Source organism: Amblyraja radiata, chromosome 4 (genome assembly GCF_010909765.2).
Source record: "Amblyraja radiata isolate CabotCenter1 chromosome 4, sAmbRad1.1.pri, whole genome shotgun sequence".
NCBI classification, from domain to species: Eukaryota; Metazoa; Chordata; class Chondrichthyes; order Rajiformes; family Rajidae; genus Amblyraja; species Amblyraja radiata.
This window is the reverse complement of record NC_045959.1, coordinates 84,269,895-84,293,457: the sequence shown is the minus strand read 5'-3', so window position 1 is coordinate 84,293,457 and position 23,563 is coordinate 84,269,895. Positions and strand designations below refer to the sequence as shown.

Below are 23,563 nucleotides of genomic sequence, written 5' to 3'. Positions count from 1 at the left end.
GAAGTTGGGGAAATTCAGACTTACTATGTGTGAGGTCCTCTCAAGAGTTGCTCGTTTAAAACAGGTGTAAAAAGTATTAAGCTCGTCCTGTGGAAGTTTGTCATTGCTAAAGTTCCATGATGGTGGTATAACATTATGAAGAGTGTTAGCCCCTGTGTGGGATATATGATATGCTCACATTATTTGGGGTGTATGTTCCTGAAGTTAATTTGAAGTGATGTAAAGGAGCCCACATCAGGTACACTGAATGTAGCAGATGAGTTAGAAGATGTGCATGTGAACCTCTGTCTCACCTGGTAGGGCAGCTGGGGTTCCCTGGCAGGAAGTGAATGAGTATATATAGAGACGAGTGTTGCATTTTTGAAATAGCAGAGGAAAGTACTTGGAGACAGGTTGGTTTGGGTGGGAAGGGATAAGTGAACCAAGGACATGTGGTGGGAGTGGTCCCTGTGGAATAGATTGGGGATGAGAATTTGTGACTGGTGGACGGATCACGATGAAAACAATGCAAGTTCATCAAACTCTTCTCACAGCTAATATCCTCTAATCCTGGCTACAGGAACCTCTTCTGCACCCTCTTCAAAGCCAATTCACGTCTACCCCCATTGAGGACATTGGACTTTGTCCATGGAACTAATGCGCTACAATGCTGAGAACTATATTCTGTACTCTATATTTTCCCCCTTTGCTATCTATTGCATTTAACTTTGACGATTGCATTTATGTATGGTATTTCTGATCTGTTTGGACAGCATGCATTACAGATCTTTTCACTGTATCTCGGTACATGTATACAATAATAAATCTAAACCCAAATCAAAGCCTCAATTTCCTTCCTGGCGAGCAGAACCGTATATAATGCATAGAACTCCAAATGTGACCTGAACAGTCCTAAATGTGTAGGGAGTGGCTGAGAAAGTGGAATAACATAGAACTAGTGTGAGTGGGTGATTGATGGTCGGCGTGGCAGATGGGCCTGGTTCCATGTTGCATCTTTTAATCTTGACTTGATTAGTGAATAAGAAAAATCCTAAAAAGACCTGTGGGTTTGAAGGGCTAACAATGTGTGGGTTTGTGTGTTAAATGTCCTCTGCAAATTATTCCTGTCTATAGCGAGTAAATGAGAGAATGGGATTACATAAAAATATTTTGAATGGGTTATCAATGGCCTGTGTGGACACAGTGGCCAACAAGCCTGTTTCCATGGTGTAACTTTCAATCAATCAAAAGGGAACCTCTAATATTGTGGAAATTTTATTGCTATTATGTTAACATTAAGCTATTTTGTCTATGTAATAATAATAATAATAAACTTTATTACGGACTCAAGGTCCAGACAAGGGGCAACATTACATTAAAAATGCATTGCATATCAAATATCATAAATATATATAAAATCATGGTATATCACATAAAAACATCATAATTTATAGTTAACAAAAACCCACAATACTTAAGTTAAAAATCCAGATTAAAAGATGATCAATGTCCTACAACGAGACAACGATACCAGTGTCTCCACAACTGGGATTCGTAGCGTGTAGTGCTAACCCTTATGTTTGTCAAGGCCACAATAAGCACATTTTTAGAGTCATTTATCCTGCAAATGAATTTATACATGTGGTGTCTTAGGATAGCTTCTAAAGTAACATTAATGTGTTATTAATGTTGAAAGTCTGTGTCATGTTGTATAGTCTGGCATACTAGGACATGCCCAGCTAGCCAGACAATCAAATGAAAGAAAAACAATGACATCTTTCTTTCTGTTTGTATCAGATTGGAAAATTTTGCCTGGCATCCATGTGTTTTTTTGTTTTTTTTCAGTTGTTTATGAAATTGTAGTGTTACCAACGTTACATCTCCTTAATGACTCAATTATTTATCTGAATCATTGACCTCTGAAAGATTGACCTCAAATCTTCACTTAAGGAAAGGTTAATCGCAACCTATTGTGTGGGTCTTTTACTTGTGGAAAAACAGATATATGTAAAGATTATCCCTTTTTTATATGTTTGTGTACCTTTAACATCTGAATTATTTTATATTTTGATAATTGACTACCAATTAAAGCCACCAAATAATTTAACTTACCTGCACAAATTCATTCACTTCATTTTCTAAAAAACATATTTTCTTAAAAAACATATTTTATGCTAGTTTTTTTCTTTTTGGCTTTTAACAAATTTTGTGATGCATTTTTCTTCCCGTCATCTACCTTTGTCATTTTGTTTTCTCATCATAATTACAAACTGCTTTAAAGGCAACATATCTAAATGTTTTCAACTTTATTTCAATTTAAGAATATCAAGAGAATACTTCCTAATTGTACTTTTTGTAAATTGGCTTGGAAAATTATTACTCGGAGGATTAAACAAGACCTACTACTCCCCATTTGAAGTGCTTCAACTTTACTCTAAATAACTAGTCACTGTTTGCATTTAACTCGGCTTGCCTGTCATGACAAGTTGTCAATCTTCTTTTGACCTGCAAGTTTACACTTCCCTCTTTGTCTCAACTCGAGCCTTTCATTTCACAAGGACCTTTCTCTGTATTGTCAATATCACACCTGGAACGCTTCCATTTTTCTTTATCCCTTACAATGGCCATGGTGTGCCATATTACAGGAAGGATGCGATTAAGTTGGAAAGGGTGTAGGGAAATTCATTAGAATGGTACCTGGATTGAATGGCTTGCGGTATAAGGAGAGATTGGATAGACTCTGTCTTTTTTTCCCTGTAGAGGAGGAGACTGAGAGTTGACATGATAAAGAAATATCAAATTATGAAGAGCATAGATAGGGTAGATAGTGTCTGCTTGCCATAATAGTAGTATCTCAAACTGGAGGGATTTATAATGCGAGGGAGGAGGTTTAAAGGTGATCTGAGGGGTAAATATTTCTCACACAGTTAGTACCTTGAATGGCTGTCAGTGGAGGTGGTTGAGGTAGGAGCAATAACAGGCCCATACGAAGCTTTTCAAAAAGGGGGGTGGCATGACAGGATTACAAAAAATTTAATGTGAAATAATGTGCGCGCTGCACACAACACGAGCGTGAAGTCCCTCGATGCCAGGATTTTTAGATGCTCTCTGATGCATTCTGAGCCTTATTTTGGAACATTTTTGCACCAAATCTATGACCAATATTTCAGAAATTAACAGAAACCTGAGAGGTAGCTTTTTCACACAAAGGGTGCTGGGTGTATGGAACGAGCTGCCAGAGGTGGTAGTTAAGGCTGGGACTATCCTTCTGTTTAAGAGACATTTGGACACGTACATGGATAGGACAGATTTAGATCGATATGGGCCAGACGCGTGTGAGTGGGACTAGTTTAGATGGGACATGTCGGTCAGTGTGGGCAAGTTGGGCTGAAGGGCCTGTTTCCACACTGCATCATTCTATGACTAAAAAGTGAAGAAGAAAAATGCATGTAGATAAGTAGAGCAGATTTGAAAGAGGAGTGAAATGTAAAGGCAGAGAGAGGTTTATGGGTGGAAAGGAATATAGGAAAGGAGGGGGAAGAGTGGGCTTGGGCAGATGGGTGAAGGGAAAATAGACACAAAGTGCTGGAGTAACTCAGTGGGTCAGGCAGCATCTGCGGAGAATATGAATAGGCGACTTTTCACAGAGTGCTGGAGTAACTCAGCGAGTCAGGCAGCATCTGTGGAGAACATGGATAGGTGACATGTCACTGAGTGCTGGAGTAACTCAGTGGGTCAGGCAGCATCTCTGGAGAAATGGTATAGATTATATTTCGGGCCAAGACCGTTCTTCAGTAATATTCATGGAGTGACATGCATAGACATTCCTGAATGTTACCAAAACCATCGTGAGCTACTTTGTTACGGTACTTGCCCTCTCCTATAACATCTCTGCTGCCTTGGGTGATGCAGGACAGGACACAAGCTTTGGGACACAGTGTGAAGCTGTTGCCGTCTCTCCCAGCATGGTAAAAACCTGGATGGAGTGGATTTGGAGAGGATGTTTCCACTAGTGGGAGAGTCTAGGACCAGTGGCCACATCCTCAGAATTAAAAGACATTCCTTTAGGAAGGAGATGAGCAGGAATTTCTTAAGTCAGAGGATGGCGAACTGTGGAATTCATTGCCACAAACAGCTGTGGAGGTCAAGTCAGTGGACATTTTTCAGTAGGAGATTGATAGATTCTTGATTGATACAGGTGTGAGAGGTAATGGGGAGAAGGCAGGAGAATAGGTTTGAGAGGGAAAGATAGGAGTCATAGAGTGATACAGTGTGGAAACAGGCCCTTCGGCCCAGCATGCCCCATCTGCACTAGTCCCACCTGCCCACGTTTGATCCATATCCCTCCGAACCTGTCCTATCCATGTACCTGTCTAACTGTTTCTTAAATGTTGCGATAGTCCCTGCCTCAACTACCCCCTCTGGCAGTTTGTTCCATACACCTACCATCCTTTGTGTGAAAAACATACCCCACAGATTCCTATTAAATCGTTTGCCCTTCACCTTAAACTTATGTCGTCTGCTCCTCAATTCACTTACTCTGGGCAAAAGACTCAATCATATCTATTCAAATCATGATTTTATACACCTCTATTAGATCATCCCTCATCCTCCTGTGCTCCATGAAATATAGTCCCAGCCTACTCAACCTCTCCCTATAGCTCTGGCTCTCTAGTCCTGGCAACATCCTCGTAAATCTTCACTGTACCCTTTCCAGTTTGATGACATCTTTCCTATAACATGGTGCCCAGAACTGAATACAATACTCTGAATGCGGCCTCACCAACTTCTTATGCAACTGCTATACTCAGCCTGACCCGCTGAGTTACTCCAGCGCTCTGTGAAACGTCACAGAACAGGGCAAGATTAGCAAGTTTGCTGATGATACAGATGTGAGTGGTTTTGCAAATAGTGCAGATGGTTGTGAATGATTGCAACAGGATCTGGATCAATTAGCCAGGTGGGCAGAGGAATGATTGATGGTTGCATGGTTCCTTGAAGGTCGAGTCGCAGGTATATCAGGTGGTCAACAAGTATTTTGGCACTTTGGCCTTCATCAGTCAGAGTATTGAGTATAGAAGTTGGGAGGTCATGTTGCAGTTGAATAAGACATTGGTGAGACTGCATTTAGAATATTGTGTTCAGTTCTTGGCACCATGTTATAGGAAAGAAGTCAAACTGAAACAAGTACAGAGATCCCCATCCTGGATCAGTCCAATCAGGATTGTGTCGTCCGCAAACTTGAGAAGCTTGACAGAGGTGTCTGTGGAGGTGCAGTCATTGGTGTGGCTAGAGAGTAGAGGAGAGGGGAGAGTACGCATCTTGCGGTGCTCCTATGCTGAGCGTTTACGGGTCCGAGATATGCTTTCCCTTCTCACATGCTGCTTCCTGTCTGTCAGAAAGCTGGAGATCCACCGACAGAGGGGTTCAGGCACAGTCAACTCAGAAAGTTTGGAGCATAGTAGCTATGGCACAATGGTGTTGAATGCAGAGCTAAAATCAACAAAGAAAATCCTTGCATAGGTCCCCTGGTGGTCTAGATGCTGGAGGATGAAGTGCAGGTCCAGATTGACTGCGTCATCCACAGATCTATTGGCCCAATTTGCAAAATACAGAGGGTCCAGCAGAGGGGTTGTGATATTTTCCAGCACAAGCCTTTCAAGGGTCTTCGTTTTTTTTTTCCAAAATGTCTTCATGACTACAGAGGTCAGTGCGACAAGCCTGTAGTCATTAAGACCAGTAATCCTTGCCTTTTTGGGTACAGGGACAATAGTGGAGGATTTGAGTTCAAGAAGGAACTGCAGATGCTGGAAAATCGAAGGTACACAAAAATGCTGGAGAAACTCAGCGGGTGCAGCAGCATCTATGGAGCGAAGGAAATAGGTAACGTTTCGGGCCGAAACCCTTCTTCAGTCTGAAGGTAACGTTTCGGGCCGAAACGTTACCTATTTCCTTCGCTCCATAGACGCTGCTGCACCCGCTGAGTTTCTCCAGCATTTTTGTGTACCAGTGTAGAATTTGAAGCAGGCAGGGACAATACAATTTGTAGGGCCGAGATGGCCTGTTTCCGTGCTGTAATTGTTATATGGTTATATGGTTAATACGTCTTTGCAGGGACTGATTAAAAATGAGTAATTGGGTGTGAAGTGGTGATTGGAGTGGGTTGGGTGTAGAAGGGCCCAGTCTTTGCAGACTGAGGTCAGGCTGTGAGTGGGTGTGAAACATAGAAACATAGAAATTAGGTGCAGGAGTAGGCCATTCGGCCCTTCGAGCCTGCACCGCCATTCAATATGATCATGGCTGATCATCCAACTCAGTATCCCGTACCTGCCTTCTCTCCACACCCTCTGATCCCCTTAGCCACAAGGGCCACATCTAACTCCCTCTTAAATATAGCCAATGAACTGGCCTCGACTACCATCTGTGGCAGGGAGTTCCAGAGATTCACCACTCTCTGTGTGAAAAAAGTTCTTCTCATCTCGGTTTTAAAGGATTTCCCCCTTATCCTTAAGCTGTGACCCCTTGTCCTGGACTTCCCCAACATCGGGAGCAATCTTCCTGCATCTAGCCTGTCCAACCCCTTAAGAATTTTGTAAGTTTCTATAAGATCCCCTCTCAATCTCCTAAATTCTAGAGAGTATAAACCAAGTCTATCCAGTCTTTCTTCATAAGACAGTCCTGACATCCCAGGAATCAGTCTGGTGAACCTTCTCTGCACTCCCTCTATGGCAATAATGTCCTTCCTCAGATTTGGAGACCAAAACTGTACGCAATACTCCAGGTGTGGTCTCACCAAGACCCTGTACAACTGCAGTAGAACCTCCCTGCTCCTATACTCAAATCCTTTTGCTATGAAAGCTAACATACCATTCGCTTTCTTCACTGCCTGCTGCACCTGCATGCCCACTTTCAATGACTGGTGTACCATGACACCCAGGTCTCGCTGCATCTCCCCTTTTCCTAGTCGGCCACCATTTAGATAATAGTCTGCTTTCCTGTTTTTGCCACCAAAATGGATAACCTCACATTTATCCACATTATACTGCATCTGCCAAACATTTGCCCACTCACCCAGCCTATCCAAGTCACCTTGCAGTCTCCTAGCATCCTCCTCACAGCTAACACTGCCCCCCAGCTTAGTGTCATCCGCAAACTTGGAGATATTGCCTTCAATTCCCTCATCCAGATCATTAATATATATTGTAAATAGCTGGGGTCCCAGCACTGAGCCTTGCGGTACCCCACTAGTCACTGCCTGCCATTGTGAAAAGGACCCGTTTACTCCTACTCTTTGCTTCCTGTTTGCCAGCCAGTTCTCTATCCACATCAATACTGAACCCCCAATGCCGTGTGCTTTAAGTTTGTAAACTAATCTCTTATGTGGGACCTTGTCGAAAGCCTTCTGGAAGTCCAGATACACCACATCCACTGGTTCTCCCCTATCCACGCTACTAGTTACATCCTCGAAAAATTCTATAAGATTCGTCAGACATGATTTACCTTTTGTAAATCCATGCTGACTTTGTCCAATGATTTCACCACTTTCCAAATGTGCTGCTATCCCATCTTTAATAACTGACTCTAGCAGTTTCCCCACTACCGATGTTAGACTAACTGGTCTGTAATTCCCCGTTTTCTCTCTCCCTCCCTTCTTAAAAAGTGGGGTTACGTTTGCTACCCGCCAATCCTCAGGAACTACTCCAGAATCTAAAGAGTTTTGAAAGATTATTACTAATGCATCCACTATTTCTGGAGCTACTTCCTTAAGTACTCTGGGATGCAGCCTATCTGGCCCTGGGGATTTATCGGCCTTTAATCCATTTAATTTACCCAACACCACTTCCCGGCTAACCTGGATTTCACTCAATTCCTCCAACTCCTTTGACCCGCGGTCCCCTGCTATTTCCGGCAGATTATTTATGTCTTCCTTAGTGAAGACGGAACCAAAGTAGTTATTCAATTGGTCCGCCATATCCTTGTTCCCCATGATCAACTCACCCGTTTCTGACTGCAAGGGACCTACATTTGTTTTAACTAATCTCTTTCTTTTCACATATCTATAAAAACTTTTGCAGTCAGTTTTTATGTTCCCTGCCAGTTTTCTTTCATAATCTATTTTTCCTTTCCTAATTAAGCCCTATGTCCTCCTCTGCTGGTCTCTGAATTTCTCCCAGTCCTCCGGTATGCTGCTTTTTCTGGCTAATTTGTACGCATCATCCTTCGCTTTGATACTATCCCTGATTTCCCTTGTTATCCACGGATGCACTACCTTCCCTGATTTATTCTTTTGCCAAACTGGGATGAACAATTTTTGTAGTTCATCCATGCAGTCTTTAAATGTCTTCCATTGCATATCCACCGTCAACCCTTTTAGAATTAATTGCCAGTCAATCTTGGCCAATTCACGTCTCATACCCTCAAAGTTACCTTTCTTTAAGTTCAGAACCATTGTTTCTGAATTAACAATGTCACTCTCCATCCTAATGAAGAACTCAACCATATTATGGTCACTCTTGCCCAAGGGGACACGTACAACAAGACTGCTAACTAACCCTTCCTCATTACTCAATACCCAGTCTAAAATAGCCTGCTCTCTCGTTGGTTCATCTACATGTTGATTTAGATAACTATCCCGCATACATTCCAAAAAATCCTCTTCCTCAGCACCCCTGCCAATTTGATTCACCCAATCTATATGTAGATTGAAGTCACCCATTATAACGGTTTTGCCTTTGTCGCACGCATTTCTAATTTCCTGTTTGATACCATCTCCAACTTCACTACTACTGTTAGGTGGCCTGTACACAACACCCACCAGCGTTTTCTGCCCCTTAGTGTTTCGCAGCTCTACCCATACCGATTCCACATCCTGCAAACTAATGTCCTTCCTTTCCATTGCGTTAATCTCCTCTCTAATCAGCAACGCTACCCCACCTCCTTTTCCTTTCTCTCTATCCCTCCTGAATATTGAATATCCCTGGATGTTCAGCTCCCAGCCTTGGTCACCCTGGAGCCATGTCTCCGTGATCCCAACTATATCATAGTCATTAATAGCTATCTGCACATTCAACTCATCCACCTTATTACGAATGCTCCTTGCATTGAGACACAAAGCCTTCAGGCTTGTTTTTACAACACTCTTACACCTTATACAATTTTGTTGAAAAGTGGCCCTTTTTGATTTTTGCCCTGGATTTTCCGGCCTGCCACTTTTACTTTTCACCTTGCTACCTATTGCTTCTACCCTCATTTTACACCCCTCTGTCTCTACGCTCACACATTTAAGAAACCCTTTCCCTTTAACTCCATCCTCCACTAGCCCATTCGACACCCCACCCCCCTTATTGAGTTTAAAACCACCCGTGTAGCAGTGGCAAACCTGCCTGCCAGAATGCTGGTCCCACACCTGTTAAGATGCAATCCGTCCCTTTTGTACAGTTCCCCCTTACCCCAAAACAGACCCCAGTGATCTAAGAATCTAAATCCCTGCCCCGTGCACCAGTTCCTCAGCCACACGTTCAGGTCCCGTATCTCCCTGTTCCTGCTCTCGCCAGCACGAGGAACTGGAAGCAAACCGGAGATAACAACCCTGGAGGTCCTGCTTTTCAGCATTTTTCCGAGCTCTCTAAAGTCACGCTGCAGAATATTCATCCCCCTCTTTCCGACATCGTTTGTGCCGACATGCACTACCACTTCCGGATGCAGTGTGAAGTGTTGGTTGGGCTGGGAAAGGGACCACTCTTTTCATACTGGAGTCTTGCCTTAAGTAGGTGTGAAGTGGTGAATGGGAAGGAGAGGGTGCAGGGTCCATTCTTTGCAGACTGGGGTCTGGCTGTGTTTGCTGGGAAGGGGGTTTCAGGGTTACGTTTCTGATTTTCAAACCTGCAGTAAAACTCATTCAGGTCGTTCGTCAGCTGACGATTGTCCAAAGAGCGGGGGGCTTTCCTTTTATAGCTGGTGATTTCTTGCATACCCTTCCAAACTGAAGAAGAGTCATTAGCTGAGAACTTGCTCCTCATCTTCTCAGAGTACCTTTCCTTGGCAGCTCTGATTCGGGTTCTTCTCAGCTCTTTATCGATTAGACTATCTTTTAACTCTTTAACAATTAGGCTATTGGCTTGACACATACGTGCCCCCTCCTCAGCAGCAACATCATCAACGGACAACTACGGACAGATCCATGATGACCCTGAAAACATGCAGATTTTTGTAATATTCAAATTATATTAAAAAATATGCTGCAAAAAGAGTCACAAACTTTGGAATTCATATTTTTCAGTATTATTATCAAGGCAAAGAAAGCAGTTCCAATTGTTTGATATTATTTGATATTATTCATGAGGAAAAAATATAATAGCTTTAAAACCTACCTCAATTTTACAATCTCATTAAAGATATTCCCCCTTTCTCTCTCCCCTCCCCTATCTCTCTCCCCCTTCCCTTCCCTTCCCCTCTCTCTCTCCCTCCCACTCACATCCCCCCCTTCTTTCTGGCGGGGGAGGGGGTTGCGAAGATGAAAGTGGCTGGGCCGGCGTGGGTCAGTGTGGGGCCAGCGGGGGTGGCTTGGACCCTGGCGGCAGGGGGAGGCGAGGGCAGCGGGCCCCGCCGCAGCGGCGTCTCGTGTTGGGGTTACAGCCGCTCCCGCCCGGCGATGGGAGGAAGGTCTGCTGGCCGGTGGCGAGGCTCCGACGCCGCGGATGGAAACGCTGGACCGGGCACACCGCATCCCGCCCCCCGCACCGCCGGCGCGGATGGAAACACTGGACCGGGCACACTGCATCCCGTCCCCCGCACTGCAGCAGCCGCGGATGGAAACGCTGGACCCGGCGGGCGGCCTGGCAGACCCCTCCCCTCCCTACTACCTACTTACCTGGAGTAGACGCGAGGCTTCGCGCTCAATGGTTGAACCACAAATGGTAGTCTGATCCCGCCCCGGGCCCACTGCGCACGCGCGGATAGATGGCACCATTTTGCATCGCTTCCCCAACTGCGCAGGCGCGGATGGGCACATTTGTTTCTCCCCCAGCGGCCGGAACCAGAATTTCGGGCGATTTCCAACAAAATGGAAACGCTGATTGTGCTCCGATTTCAAAAAAATATATTTCTGGGCATTTTTTCTTACTCTGGGGGGAAAAGGGGGGGGGGGGTGCGGTCGCACCCAGCGCACCCCCCCCCCTTCGGACGACCATGAATAACAATATTTCTGAGCCATCTAGCCTATTATTTAAATGTAGTAAATAAAGGGAGCAAAACACAAAGTGCTGCAGTAACTCAGCGAGTCATGCAGCATCTCTGGAGGATATAGATAAAGCTACTTTTTTGGTTGGGACCCTTCATCCTGACCCAAAACAGCCTGTCCATGTCAGATGTTGTCTGACCCACTGAGTTACTCCAACACTTTGTGTTTTGCTCAAGCTACTAGCATCTGCAGTTCCTTGTTTCTCCAGTGAATAAAAGGATATTAATGCAGGCGTGTGATTAATGTAGATAGGTATGGTAGTCAACATGGACATGGTGGGCTATGAGGGTGGGTTTTATCAGTACAACTCCTTGGTTGATTGATTGTTAGAATTGATTGATAGAATTTATTGCCACACAACCAGGGTCGGTGGAATTTTGGGTTGTATTTGAAATTCAAAAACCTCAGATTTGCGGTTTTTATATTATCTTCATTTTGTATGATTGGCCTGTTCAAATTACCCAACCCTTGGAAGGTTGGAATAAACATCAGTACTCAACCTGTATTTATATTTTGCTTACTGCTGCATCTCAAACCTTTCACCTTTTTACTTAGGGCCATTGCATCAGCCTTGGAGTTAATATGTGGACCCTGGCTATCTTGAATATCAAGTATTAAGTTTGTGTCACAAAATTGAAGACGTGTTTTACGGTTGATACTCATGACTAAGACTTGCATGACTAAGACCTGAGTTGGATGATCAGCCATGATCATATTGAATGGCGGTGCAGGCTCGAAGGGCCGAATGGCCTACTCCTGCACCTATTTTCTATGTTTCTATGCTTCTATACACAATCACAGATTTGAAATTATTTTTTTCATTCAAATTGCAGCTATTTGCATATTTTAGCATTGATAAAACTATCACTGTAAAAATGTCCTTCAGCAGTATGTCACGCTACAGTCAAGTACCATCCGACTGGATCCCCTCATACTATTTGTGCAGATTGATGAAAATGCAACCCTGAAAATTGCGGCCTTGTTTATGATTCCTGAAATTGGAGACCTTTTCTTTCAAGTACTTTCTCGGCTCCATGGTTTTGCTTGTTCTTTCTATGATGACGCACATTGTGTACAGATACAGATTTTACAGTGGAAATATGAGCCAAGTTATTTGAGGGATATTGCTTCTCCTACAGCTGAATGTTGTCACCGTATTTTCTTGCTAATTGATTGTCGTCTTGTTTTCTTCTCTTGAATGTGTTCTGGTGCGCCATGACATGCGCCATGGCATTCACCATGAACAAAGGGATTTGAGGCAAGTTTTTGCTCTGCAATTCAAAAACACCATTTCTGATCTGATCCATAATACTTGATTCTTATCACAATTAATAAAAAGCACTTGGAATGAAACATGTCAAGTTAGCCACCAAACTGACGTATAAAACGAGTGGCATTCATTTTCTTGCAGCAATTGGCAGATTGTTAAGATCCTAAGTCCGAAGACTTACTGTTTTATTATCAGGATTTATTTTCATACCTTTAACAGTTGGAGCTTATTGGTGTAAAATTCATTGAAAACTACTGAACTGTGTATTTATTACTTTGCTATTTGGCTTTCAATTTGGCCGAAGGAAATGAACACAAATCTAGAGAAGATATGCTTCATTTATGTCTAGGATGAAACTATAGGTTCCAAGCTGATCGATGAGGCCAGTTTGTAAACTAGGCTCTTCCAGAGATGGAACCAAGTGGTGCCAGACTGAATGTGTGGATAGTTTGAATGAGTGTGTGCTCTTTCTGCTGTTTATGCAGGCTTTTTGTGCAGCCTTGATGCACAGACTTGAAGTTCTTAATCTCCAGGTTTTCAATGGCAATGAAAATCATCCTCTGCAATAAATATATACAACCTCTCCATGGTCAGTGCCGACACACCTACACATGAAACTTGCATTTTAAAGCAATGGTGTCCATGGCTTCCACTTCACTTAGCACATTATGGCATTATCACTGGATCCTTTTAAAAGTGAGAGCAGAGGACGCCTGATAAAGAATGATGGGTATTTTCCAAACATGGGTAATACATGGTTGATAGAATGAATATTGGTGCAGCATTGTTAGTAACCTTGTCCACAATCTAGAGTCTGCTAAATTTTTCATATTTAAGGTGATAGTCTAAAACTTCCGCTGATTTCTTATGACATCCCCTTCTTTGGTTTGATGTCCCATTTTTATCTGATTACAGTTTTGTGAAAGACCCAATGTGGTTTTTTTCTGGAGTGCGCAATGATGCAGCAAGTAGAACTGCTGTCTCAAAGTTCCAGCAAACTGATATCCCAAAGATATTCTGTGAAGGTAATTTACAGTAGCCAATTAACCTTAGTTGATAGGTGCAACGGAAATCAGGGTAAGTTAATGGGCAAAAAAAAGACAAAATATTACAATCACTTAGTAGATCAGGCAGCATCTCTGACCCTTCTTTGGTCACCTGAGGAAGAGTCCCGACCCAAAACATCCCCGACCCACGTTCTCCACAGATGTGTGACCCGCTGAGTCACTCCAGCACTTTGACTCTTTTTTTGTAAACCAGCATCTGCATTCCCTTGTTTCCTTAAAGTTAATGGGCATGTGAGAAACACTGTTTTGCCTGGAAGTAGAAGGGGGAAATGGGATTACTCTGAAAACCTGCCGTTCAACTCTGGGCGGTCCCCTCTATCACTCTCCGTCTCCGCCCGCCATCCGTGTCCAGGCCGCCGGGCTCTGCTCTCCACTCGCTCCTCATCTGCCGGCACGGCAGGCTGCCTTGCACATGCGCACTGCTACGGCCAGCACATCCTCCCCCCTGTACATCATCGGCCGCCCTGCGCATTCGCACTGCTACGGCAACTGGTCGGCGCTGGGCACTTTCTCCCTCGCTTTGAATTGTGGGAGATTTGGCCGCCATTGCTGTCCGGTCGCCGCCTTGCCGCGACCGCTGAAAACCAACGCAGAATCACTCCCTGACCCTGGATCTGGAGTAACTCTTGCTTCTGGTTTCCTGGTCCTCCATAAATATTCTAAATGGAATTTAAACTGAGGTGGTGGAGGGCTGAACAAGTACAGCCTGTTGCATTTTATCTGTTTATTTATTGTGTATATCTATGGTCTATGGTATATAAACACACTGAACTTTTATCTCCTGTTCTGTATTATGTTTACATATTCTGTTGTGCTGCAGCAAGCAAGAATTTCATTGTCCTATCTGGGACACATGATAATAAAACTCTCTTGACTTGGACTTAAGCAAAAAAGGGTTCTTGGGGGAAAAAAGAGGTACCTTAAATTTAGTTGCATCTGATTGGGTAATTATGGTAGGGTGAAGACTACTCCATGCTTTAATTGTGCGGGGGAACTCCATGGAGCAGCCAGCAACTCTGGATAGAAGAACGTTTCGGGTAGAGACCCTTATGTAGACTCCCTCTGGTTTTAGTGTTTTTAGTTTAATTTAAAGATACAGCGTGGAAACAGGCCCTTCGGCCCACCGAGTCCACGCTGACCACTGATCACCCGTACACTAGTTCTATCCCACACATTGGCGGAGTAAGTCAAGAGTCAAGAGTGTTTTATTCTCTCACGTCCCAGTTAGAACAATGAAATCCTTACTTGGAGCAGCCCAACAGAATATGTAAACATAGTACTCTGTGAACAATGTTATAAATGAGAAAACAAAACGGTGTATATTTATATATGAATATGTAACTATATAAATATATATGTGTGTGTATATAATATATATACACACACACACACACACACACACACACACACACACACACACACACACACACACACACACACAGACAATTTCCCTCCTGTGATTAATAAAGTTCTATCGTATAGTATCGTGTGTGTAGGAAGGAACTGCAGTTTAAACGGTGGTTTAAACTGAAGATAGACACAAAAAGCTGGAGTAACTCAACAGGTCAGACAGAATCTCTGGACAAAAGGAAAATATTATGTTTTGGGTTGGATCTGAAATAGGTTCCTGCACACCTTTGGAATGTGGAAGGAAACAAGAGAACCCGGAGAAAACCCATGTGATCAAAGGGAAAAGGAGCAAACTCTATACAGACAGCACCCATATTCAGGATCAATTCCGGGTCTCTGGCACTTTTAGGCAGCAACTTTATGGCCAATGTACTGCCCCATAGTCTTGAACTTAATTAAAACATACAGTAGCTGTAAAGGGGGACATAGCGTCACTTGGAGATTTAAAACTGAAAATGGCTATTTTCATTTTTTTAGTAACCAAAGTTATCAACGTATAATTTTTTGTGTGTTGGAAAACAAAATATAGTGGCACAGCTGGTAGACTTGCTGCTTCACACGCCAGAGATCTGTGTTCGATCCTGTCCTCGGGCACTGTCCGTGTTGAATTTGCACATTCTCCCTGCAAGCGTGTGGGTTTCCTCCCACATCCCAAAGACTCATTGGCTTTGTAGGTTAACTTGTCTCTGTAAAATTGCCCCTAATGTGTAGGGAGTGGGTGAGGAAAGTGGGATAATAGAACTTGTGTGAATGGTATTAAAAAATTAGAAGTTCCGGAGAAACTGAGAGAAAAAGAAAGGGAAGGACTGTGATATGGTGGAGACCAGGAAAGATTATGACACATAAGGCTCAAGTGCCAACTAAATGTCATATTTGCAGCAGTTTATTTTCTTCTTTCCATTTTGGAATTTCAAATTTATTCATTCGATATACACCTCCTTCTGATTTATCTCCATGACACTCTTTCAGCCAATGCTGGAATCACTACCACTGGCCAAATCAGCATTTGCTACCCCCTCATCCCTAAAATGAGGAAGCTTCTTAATAAGAAATTAAGAATGTTTGCGAAGGAACTGCAGATGCTGAAAAATCGAAGGTAGACAAAAATGCTGGAGAAACTCAGCGGGTGTGAGGGTGGGGGGGGGGGGGGGGCTAGAAGAAGAAAGGAAGAGGGGGAGCCAGGGGACTGAGGGAGAGCTGAGAAGGGGAGGAGACAGTGTGGATTACCTGGAATTAGAGAAGTCAATGTTCATACCGCTGGGGTGCTCCTCCTCCAATATGTGGTGGGTCTCACTCTGGCCATGGAGGAGGCCCAGGACAGAAAGGTCAGATTCAGAATGGGAAGGGGAGTTGAAGTGTTGAGCCACCGGGAGATCAGGTTGGTTATTGCGAACTGAGTGTTGTGCGAAGCGATCGCCAAGCCTGCGCTTGGTCTCACCGAGGTTGATCATACGCTGAATAATCCAACCATATTTTTGTTTGGAAGTGGAAAGAAATAATAGAAATTGCATTCATTGCAATGTGTAAAAAGAGTTGAGATACTGTATTATAATTTTGCTGCATGTCATTGTGGTATAAATCATGTCTTGATTGGTGAATATGTTTAGTTTATGACTTTATTTGAAGCAGAAATAATATGTGAATGCTTCATTGAGCATAATTCCGACTGATAATTACGCACTTCGTCCGAGCACATTATCACACGCGTCATGCAAACCACCTAAACTGTCATTTGGCAACTTAAAAAGCTGCCAAGGTTGCCCGGCTGACAACAGAGAAAAAAAATTAAGTGAGAGCCCTGCAAGGTGTATAATATTGTTGACACTGTCATAGGCCTTTCTTACATACGCTGTCACAACGCACTGTAGTCTCTAAACAACCCTTCAGTAATTTTCCTAGCCCTCCATTTCAGAATGATAGTGTTTTAAGCCAATAACTCGACACTAGCACTGGCAATAAATAAATAAATAAATAAATAAATAAAGCGCAGCTTTCCAGACCCTTATCTCATTGGTCACTGGTTCGGCTGCAAATCGGTGTCAATCTGGTGGACCATCTTCCTCTAGTCGTGGGGGTGGGAGATTGGGAGGGGCCTACAAGTGGAACAGCTTAGGGCCTCTCTTCATCTAAATCCAGCCCTGCCTTTACCCAATACATGTTTCGAATAATAAAAATATTTATTTTCTAATCGTCTGGATTTTCTTCAGCAATGAGGCCCAGTTATTATTATAAGTAGTTTGTTTATTCTGATTAATGGATAAAATACAATTTTCGCTTTCAGCACAATATTGGAAGAAGAGAAAATGCAGCAAGAAGAACGGATGAGAATGGAGCAGAGACGACAGATCACAGTTTCCTGGGATTCTGGAGGATCAGATGAAGCCCCTCCAAAGGTACAGACTTCACAGATTTTAAAACATCTGATTGGTACAATGTACTTATATTGTAGTATTCTTTCATTGTTTGATTCCAGGTTTGACATAATGCATCTTTGCAAATCCAAGGGCCTCCCTCCTATTAACTGTTTTATATATAAACATATATAAACATGAAATAATTTAAAGGCTAAATGCATATCCTCTTCTTCTTCTTCTTCTTCTTAAGCCCTTTGCTCCTCTAGGGAGCCTAGGCTATTGACAAATGTCTTCCACATCACTCGGTTGTTGGCAGTTCTTTCGAGATCTCCCCAGTTGAGCCTGCTTGACGCCCGTCCTGACACTAAAGCTCTGAGAGAGCTGGCCTGCATGCATAACTTTGCATGAGGTTCCATCATACGAGTTCTAGATTAAGTTTATGATCTTGGTGGGAATTCCATAGTGGTCCATTAGGCGCCATAGTGTTGTCCTGTCTAAGCTGTCAAGAAGTTGATGTACAGGGACGTGTTCCATTCAATAGACTGCTCAATGATGATCCGTAATGTTGCTATGTGGTCTGTGCATGAGCAATCCTTCCTGAATCCTGCTTGCTGGTCCCGTAGCCTCTTGTCTACAGCTTCCTGAAGATGGTTGAGGATGTAGGATGATTCCTCGGTAGTTGTTACATTTTCTTAGGTCACCTTTTTTTGGCAGTTTCACGATGTATCCCTCTGCCCATTCTGTGGGTGCCTTTTCCTCTTCCCAAATTCTCCCAAAGAAGCCATAGAGCATGTCTGTTGATGAGCCTAAATCTACTTTCAGGGCTTTAGGTGGAATATTGTCAGGGCCCGCATATGTAGGTTTAGATTTGTTACTGTTTCTCTTTTTTTTTTGTACGAGGCCGCACGTCGCAATACTTCAGATTTGATTATTAGGATTGTGAAATTTTGAATGATTCGGATGTAAAAATTTCACATGGTGTTGTCTGGGTTTAAATTTCTGACAGCAGCTCAAATTGGTATATTATGTTTAACATAATGAAATCTCCCAAAGTACTAATGTCAAATCATTAAATGAAATTTAACACCAAGCTATAGGGTATGTTAATATAGGTGATCCAAAGGTCTGGCTGAATATTTACTTTGAAAGACTATTTTTAAAAGTGAAAAGAGAAACCAAGGGATTTTGAACATATTCTAGAGCTGGAGACTTGGATAGCAAAGGAAAAGCACCACTACCAATGGTGGACTGATTGAATTGGGGTATGTAAAAGGCAACACGTGTAACAACAGAATATGGAACATAGAAAAGTAGAGCACAGGAACAGACCCTTCAGCTCACAATATCCGTGTTGAACGTGATACCAAGCTCATCTCATCTGCCTGCATGTGACCCAAACCCCTCCATTTCCCGCAGTCAATGTATCTATCTAAGAGCATCTGAAACGGCACTACTGTATCTGCCTCCACCACCACCCCAGGCAGCATATTCCAGGCACCCATCACCCTCTATATATATTTTTTTTAATTGCCCCACACTTCTCCTTTAAACTTGCATATCTCGCGTCTTTGACATTTCCACCCTAGAAAAGGGTGGATTTCTCCCAAAGGACATTTCTACCCTATTTATGCTCCACTCATATAGTATACTTCTATCAGGTCTGTTTTCAGCTCTGCTGCTTCAGAGAAAACAATCTAAGTTTGTCAAATCTCTCCACCTTATAGCTAATATCCTCTAATCCAGGTAGCATTTTGGTAAACTTCTTTTTCACCCCCTCCAAAACCTCCACATTATTCCTGTAATGTGGCGTCCAGAACTGCATGCAATACTCCAAAAGCTCGGTTTCTTGCTTCCAATTCATCCCCCCTACAATCAGTCTGAAGAAGTGTCCCGACCCAAAATGTCACCTATCCATTTTCTCCAGAGTGCTCCAACTCAGTTACTCCAGCATTTTGTGTCTATCTTACAGTTGAAAGGGGGTTTAATGGCAGGTGGTTGGACAAAGACCAGAAATGAAAAGACAAAAGGTTGTGAAAGGGAGGTATGGCGAGAAGAAGCGTGAAATGTGAAGCCAGAGGAAAGGATTTTCAAGAGAGAGTTAAATTTAGCTCTTGGGGCCAAGGGAATCAAGGGATAAGGGGGAAAAGCCGAACGGGGTACTGATTTTGGATGATCAGTAGACATTGGATGATTCAGCTGGCTCGAAGGGTCGAATAGCCTACTCCTAGATTTTCTATGTTTCCATGATATAGGTACATGGGGAAGGATAGATCTGCAAGTTAAGTTTAGATTACATCATCAATAATCCTTTCATCTCACAGCTTTCAATACAAGAAAGGAAATGTAATTTAAGTCAATTTGTGTTCTGCAAAATAACTCTCATTTCAATGAGTGTATATTTTATAAACAAAAGTGGCTATGATTTTCTACCATTGTGCTTTGTGATATTATGTATTGAAAATATTAGCATTTTATCATTAGGGCAACATTATGTCCCTTTTCCTCAAATTATCTGAAAGTTTATTCGTAAAAAATAAATTTTACTTGAGCTGTTACTTCCATTGAGTATGCTGTTTATGGTTTATATATAGCATGTCTTGGATTTTGCTTTGTATGTTCAATGCTCATCCATAAAGATAGTAAGAGTAATGCATTTTTGTTGCACTGATTCATTCTGCTTTGCTACTTTAATCTGCTTTGTGTGTCTGTCTGCAGCCAGCCCGTTGGCCATCCTTGCAACACAGTCTTAGCTTGGACACTCTATCTTTTCCTGAGTTCTCCCATCGCAATACCAAGTTTTGTTTCAGTCTAGAACAGCCATCAGCTTATGACCATCCATTCTGTGCAACTACTTCTGATAGACGGCTTCCTCTGCGACCTCGGCACAGGCCTTCTCTGCCCCCTTTGGTTTATGGACAGTGTGCTTGTCCCCTTCCATTTTATTTTGGCAGGCTGAACACAAATCTGCAGCGACATCTGATGTCTGAAGAATGGAGAAGAGACCAGGGAGAAACAATGGTTAGGATTCTCTGTACAAAGGGAGATAACATGAGTACTTTTCATAAAGCTAATAACAGACCAGAATGAACTACCAAATAAAGTCCCTTGGTAACTCATGAAATATTTAGATTTTTTACATCAGGCATACTAAGTAGGAATAATGCGTTCAATTATTATCTTTTTAATTTAAATAACACTTGTAAAATAAAAAGTCACCATCTATTCCTACCGGTACAAACGTATCACTAATATTATATATTTCACCCCTGGGTGTCTATTGTATTGGCTCTTTTTTTTAAACCAATTCTGGCTTTCACCTCTGAATATATGAGAATAATTTTCCTTCCCAACTTTATACAAGGCAACATTTTATCTTTTCTAATGTCTCAAAGTGGTGATCTCAGATCAGGAGCTTGCTACGTCAGGGAATTTTGAGAAAAATTATGACAATCTGACGCAGTTCAAACAAAATACCCCACTTTTTTTTTAGCATATGTTGCTTTACATGCAAAGGTCTCTGAGAAAGAGTCCTCTGAACAAGTACATCATGAATAAAACTTTAAGGAAGATTCATGTCCATCCCTGATTAACAGGATGTGGTTCTCTGTTGGTTGTCTGTAAGTGTGTTATTTGAAATTTAATTTAGCAGTCCTAGTAGTAATCATTTTTTTAATAACTATAACCAAGTAAGCGCCCATATTCCACACTAAATTTGGAAATCGCAAAACAGTTGGTGTGGGAACTGATAAAATATTGCATTCTTCTGAAACTAGTGGAGAAACAAAATGTTTCAGCATTGAAAAATGTTCTTCCTCTCTATTAATTTTTGCAAACAAGATCTGGCAGTACCCAAGATGGATCACAATTATATAATTCACCTTGTGTACTAAATTTGCACAGCTCTTCATAACCTAACCCCTTGCAGATCCCATTGCAAATGTTTTTAGTTATAATAATGCGATAGAAAGTTTAACAAATTGACAAAGTTGCATTGTTTTAAAACCAGAAAAAAAGCATTTAAATTACCAATCTCTTGAAGTAACATCCTTCTTTCTTGAGTGAAATGGATGAACTAACGTTAAATCTAACCCAGCATGCCCATTTTGGTGCTCCCTTTTACAGAGAATCTGTAAAAAATCTGTAACTTGTTTTTTTTGCATTAAAAATCTTTCATTCTCCTAGTTTTCTTGTGAAATTGGTATTTTCATGTTTTAATTTGATAATTTTCTCACCAGTGCGAAAGCTACTAACAAAATTATGAAGTTGCCATGATTTGTTGTGTAATGCAATGCATAACATGAATGATATAAATATGTTTCTTTCTATATACATATGTAAGAAATTCTGATAGCATTTTAGTTGTATGTGAAATCTACATAGAATAATACATAAATATCTTGAAGGAAAAGCTGAGCATGAGAATTAAGTACTCTGAAATTCAGTTAGTATAAATTACAGTTTTCTTTAACCTATAGAAACATAGAAATTAGGTGCAGGAGTAGGCCATTCGGCCCTTCGAGCCTGCACCGCCATTCAATATGATCATGGCTGATCATCCAACTCAGTATCCCGTACCTGCCTTCTCTCCATACCCTCTGATCCCCTTAGCCACAAGGGCCACATCTAACTCCCTCTTAAATATAGCCAATGAACTGGCCTCAACTACCCTCTGTGGCAGAGAGTTCCAGAGATTCACCACTCTCTGTGTGAAAAAAGTTTTTCTCATCTCGGTTTTAAAGGATTTCCCCCTTATCCTTAAGCTGTGACCCCTTGTCCTGGACTTCCCCAACATCGGGAACAATCTTCTTGCATCTAGCCTGTCCAACCCTTTAAGAATTTTGTAAGTTTCTATAAGATCCCCTCTCAATCTCCTAAATTCTAGAGAGTATAAACCAAGTCTATCCAGTCTTTCTTCATAAGACAGTCCTGACATTCCAGGAATCAGTCTGGTGAACCTTCTCTGCACTCCCTCTATGGCAATAATGTCCTTCCTCAGATTTGGAGACCAAAACTGTACGCAATACTCAATACTTATCAATTATCTTTCACTCCGGTCCTTGCAGATCACCGTTCATTGTCCTTCCCAACACCAATATAACATTCTCCAATTCAAATGCTTATTTACCCCCAAAATTCATTGTTTCTGTACCTTTCCCAACATACTCACTTATCCTTCCTTTGCCAACGTAGTGTTTCATCAGCCCCATACTCTGCAAGTCCCCTTCCTCTCTCCTTCAAAATCTCAAATCCACCATTTTGATCATATTTCAATTACTCTTGGAAATCACTAGATAATCATTTGCATTGGTTTGATCATCTCTCTCTCTCTCTCTCTTGGATTCTCTTGTATCTTAGGATATATTAATACTTAAAAGGTGCTCTACAATGCAAAGATATTTTCTATTAAAAGTTGCAATAATATTGTGATCAGATGTGTTTTAGTAATTAAATTAATGACTATCATCGACACAGTGGGTGTAATTTGATTAGAGTGATTTCTGTACAGTAGCAGAAGCATAAACCTGATTAGAAAGGCTAAAATAAGGATCTCAAGAAAGAAAGACATTTCATATTTTTAGAAAGGCTATTAGAAGAAAGTGTGGAGAAGATTTTTTGGAGAGTGATGAAAGATTTCATTTTTGTTGAAAATCCAGATTTGTGTACTTAAGAGTAGAGATGGTTAAGACATTGATATCATGAATTATTTTGGCAGAATGACTGATGCGAAATTTCATGACAATTAATGGAAACACTTACACAAAAGAACTAAAACAAAGTTGGGAAGCTGATTCAGTAATAACTTAAAAGGAAAATTGGATCAGTATTTGAAGGCATGACATTTGCAGAATCATGGCGAGAAAAAAAAAACAGAGTGCGATTTAGTTTTTGGAAAGCTTCTTCAAGTGTTGTTCTTTTGAGAAGAGTGAGTCTGTGTCCATCTCTGCAACTGAGTCATTCTATTAACTAGTGCTGCTCCAATTTTTGTGTAGAAGATAGAAACATATTTCTGGAGCGCTACTTGTGTGTTTCGGTTTCATAATATCATTAAAATATAAATGATTTAGAATACTTTGTTAGATTGTGTAGCAGAACATAGTTTAGGATATCAAATTAAACTATTTTATCACTTGCATGATTTTTATAAAAACATCCATGTTAAATGTATGTTTTAATAAAAATGCTTTAAACAGACTGCATGTTCTTCAGGAGAGTGACCAGATATAACAATTTGATTTTTTTTTAA

General features: G+C 41.7%; 1 protein-coding gene across 34 annotated transcripts in view; it reads left to right on the top strand.

Annotated features, from left to right (window-relative positions):
- Nucleotides 1–23,563, top strand: part of ptk2 (protein tyrosine kinase 2) — a 465,509-nt gene that overhangs the window by 403,953 nt on the left and 37,993 nt on the right. For all 34 annotated transcript variants that reach the window (XM_033019915.1, XM_033019912.1, XM_033019913.1 and 31 more), the window contains one exon: nt 17,247–17,358. In XM_033019915.1, coding sequence (XP_032875806.1) covers nt 17,247–17,358 — 112 coding nt within the window. The remainder of the gene's footprint in view (nt 1–17,246; nt 17,359–23,563) is intronic.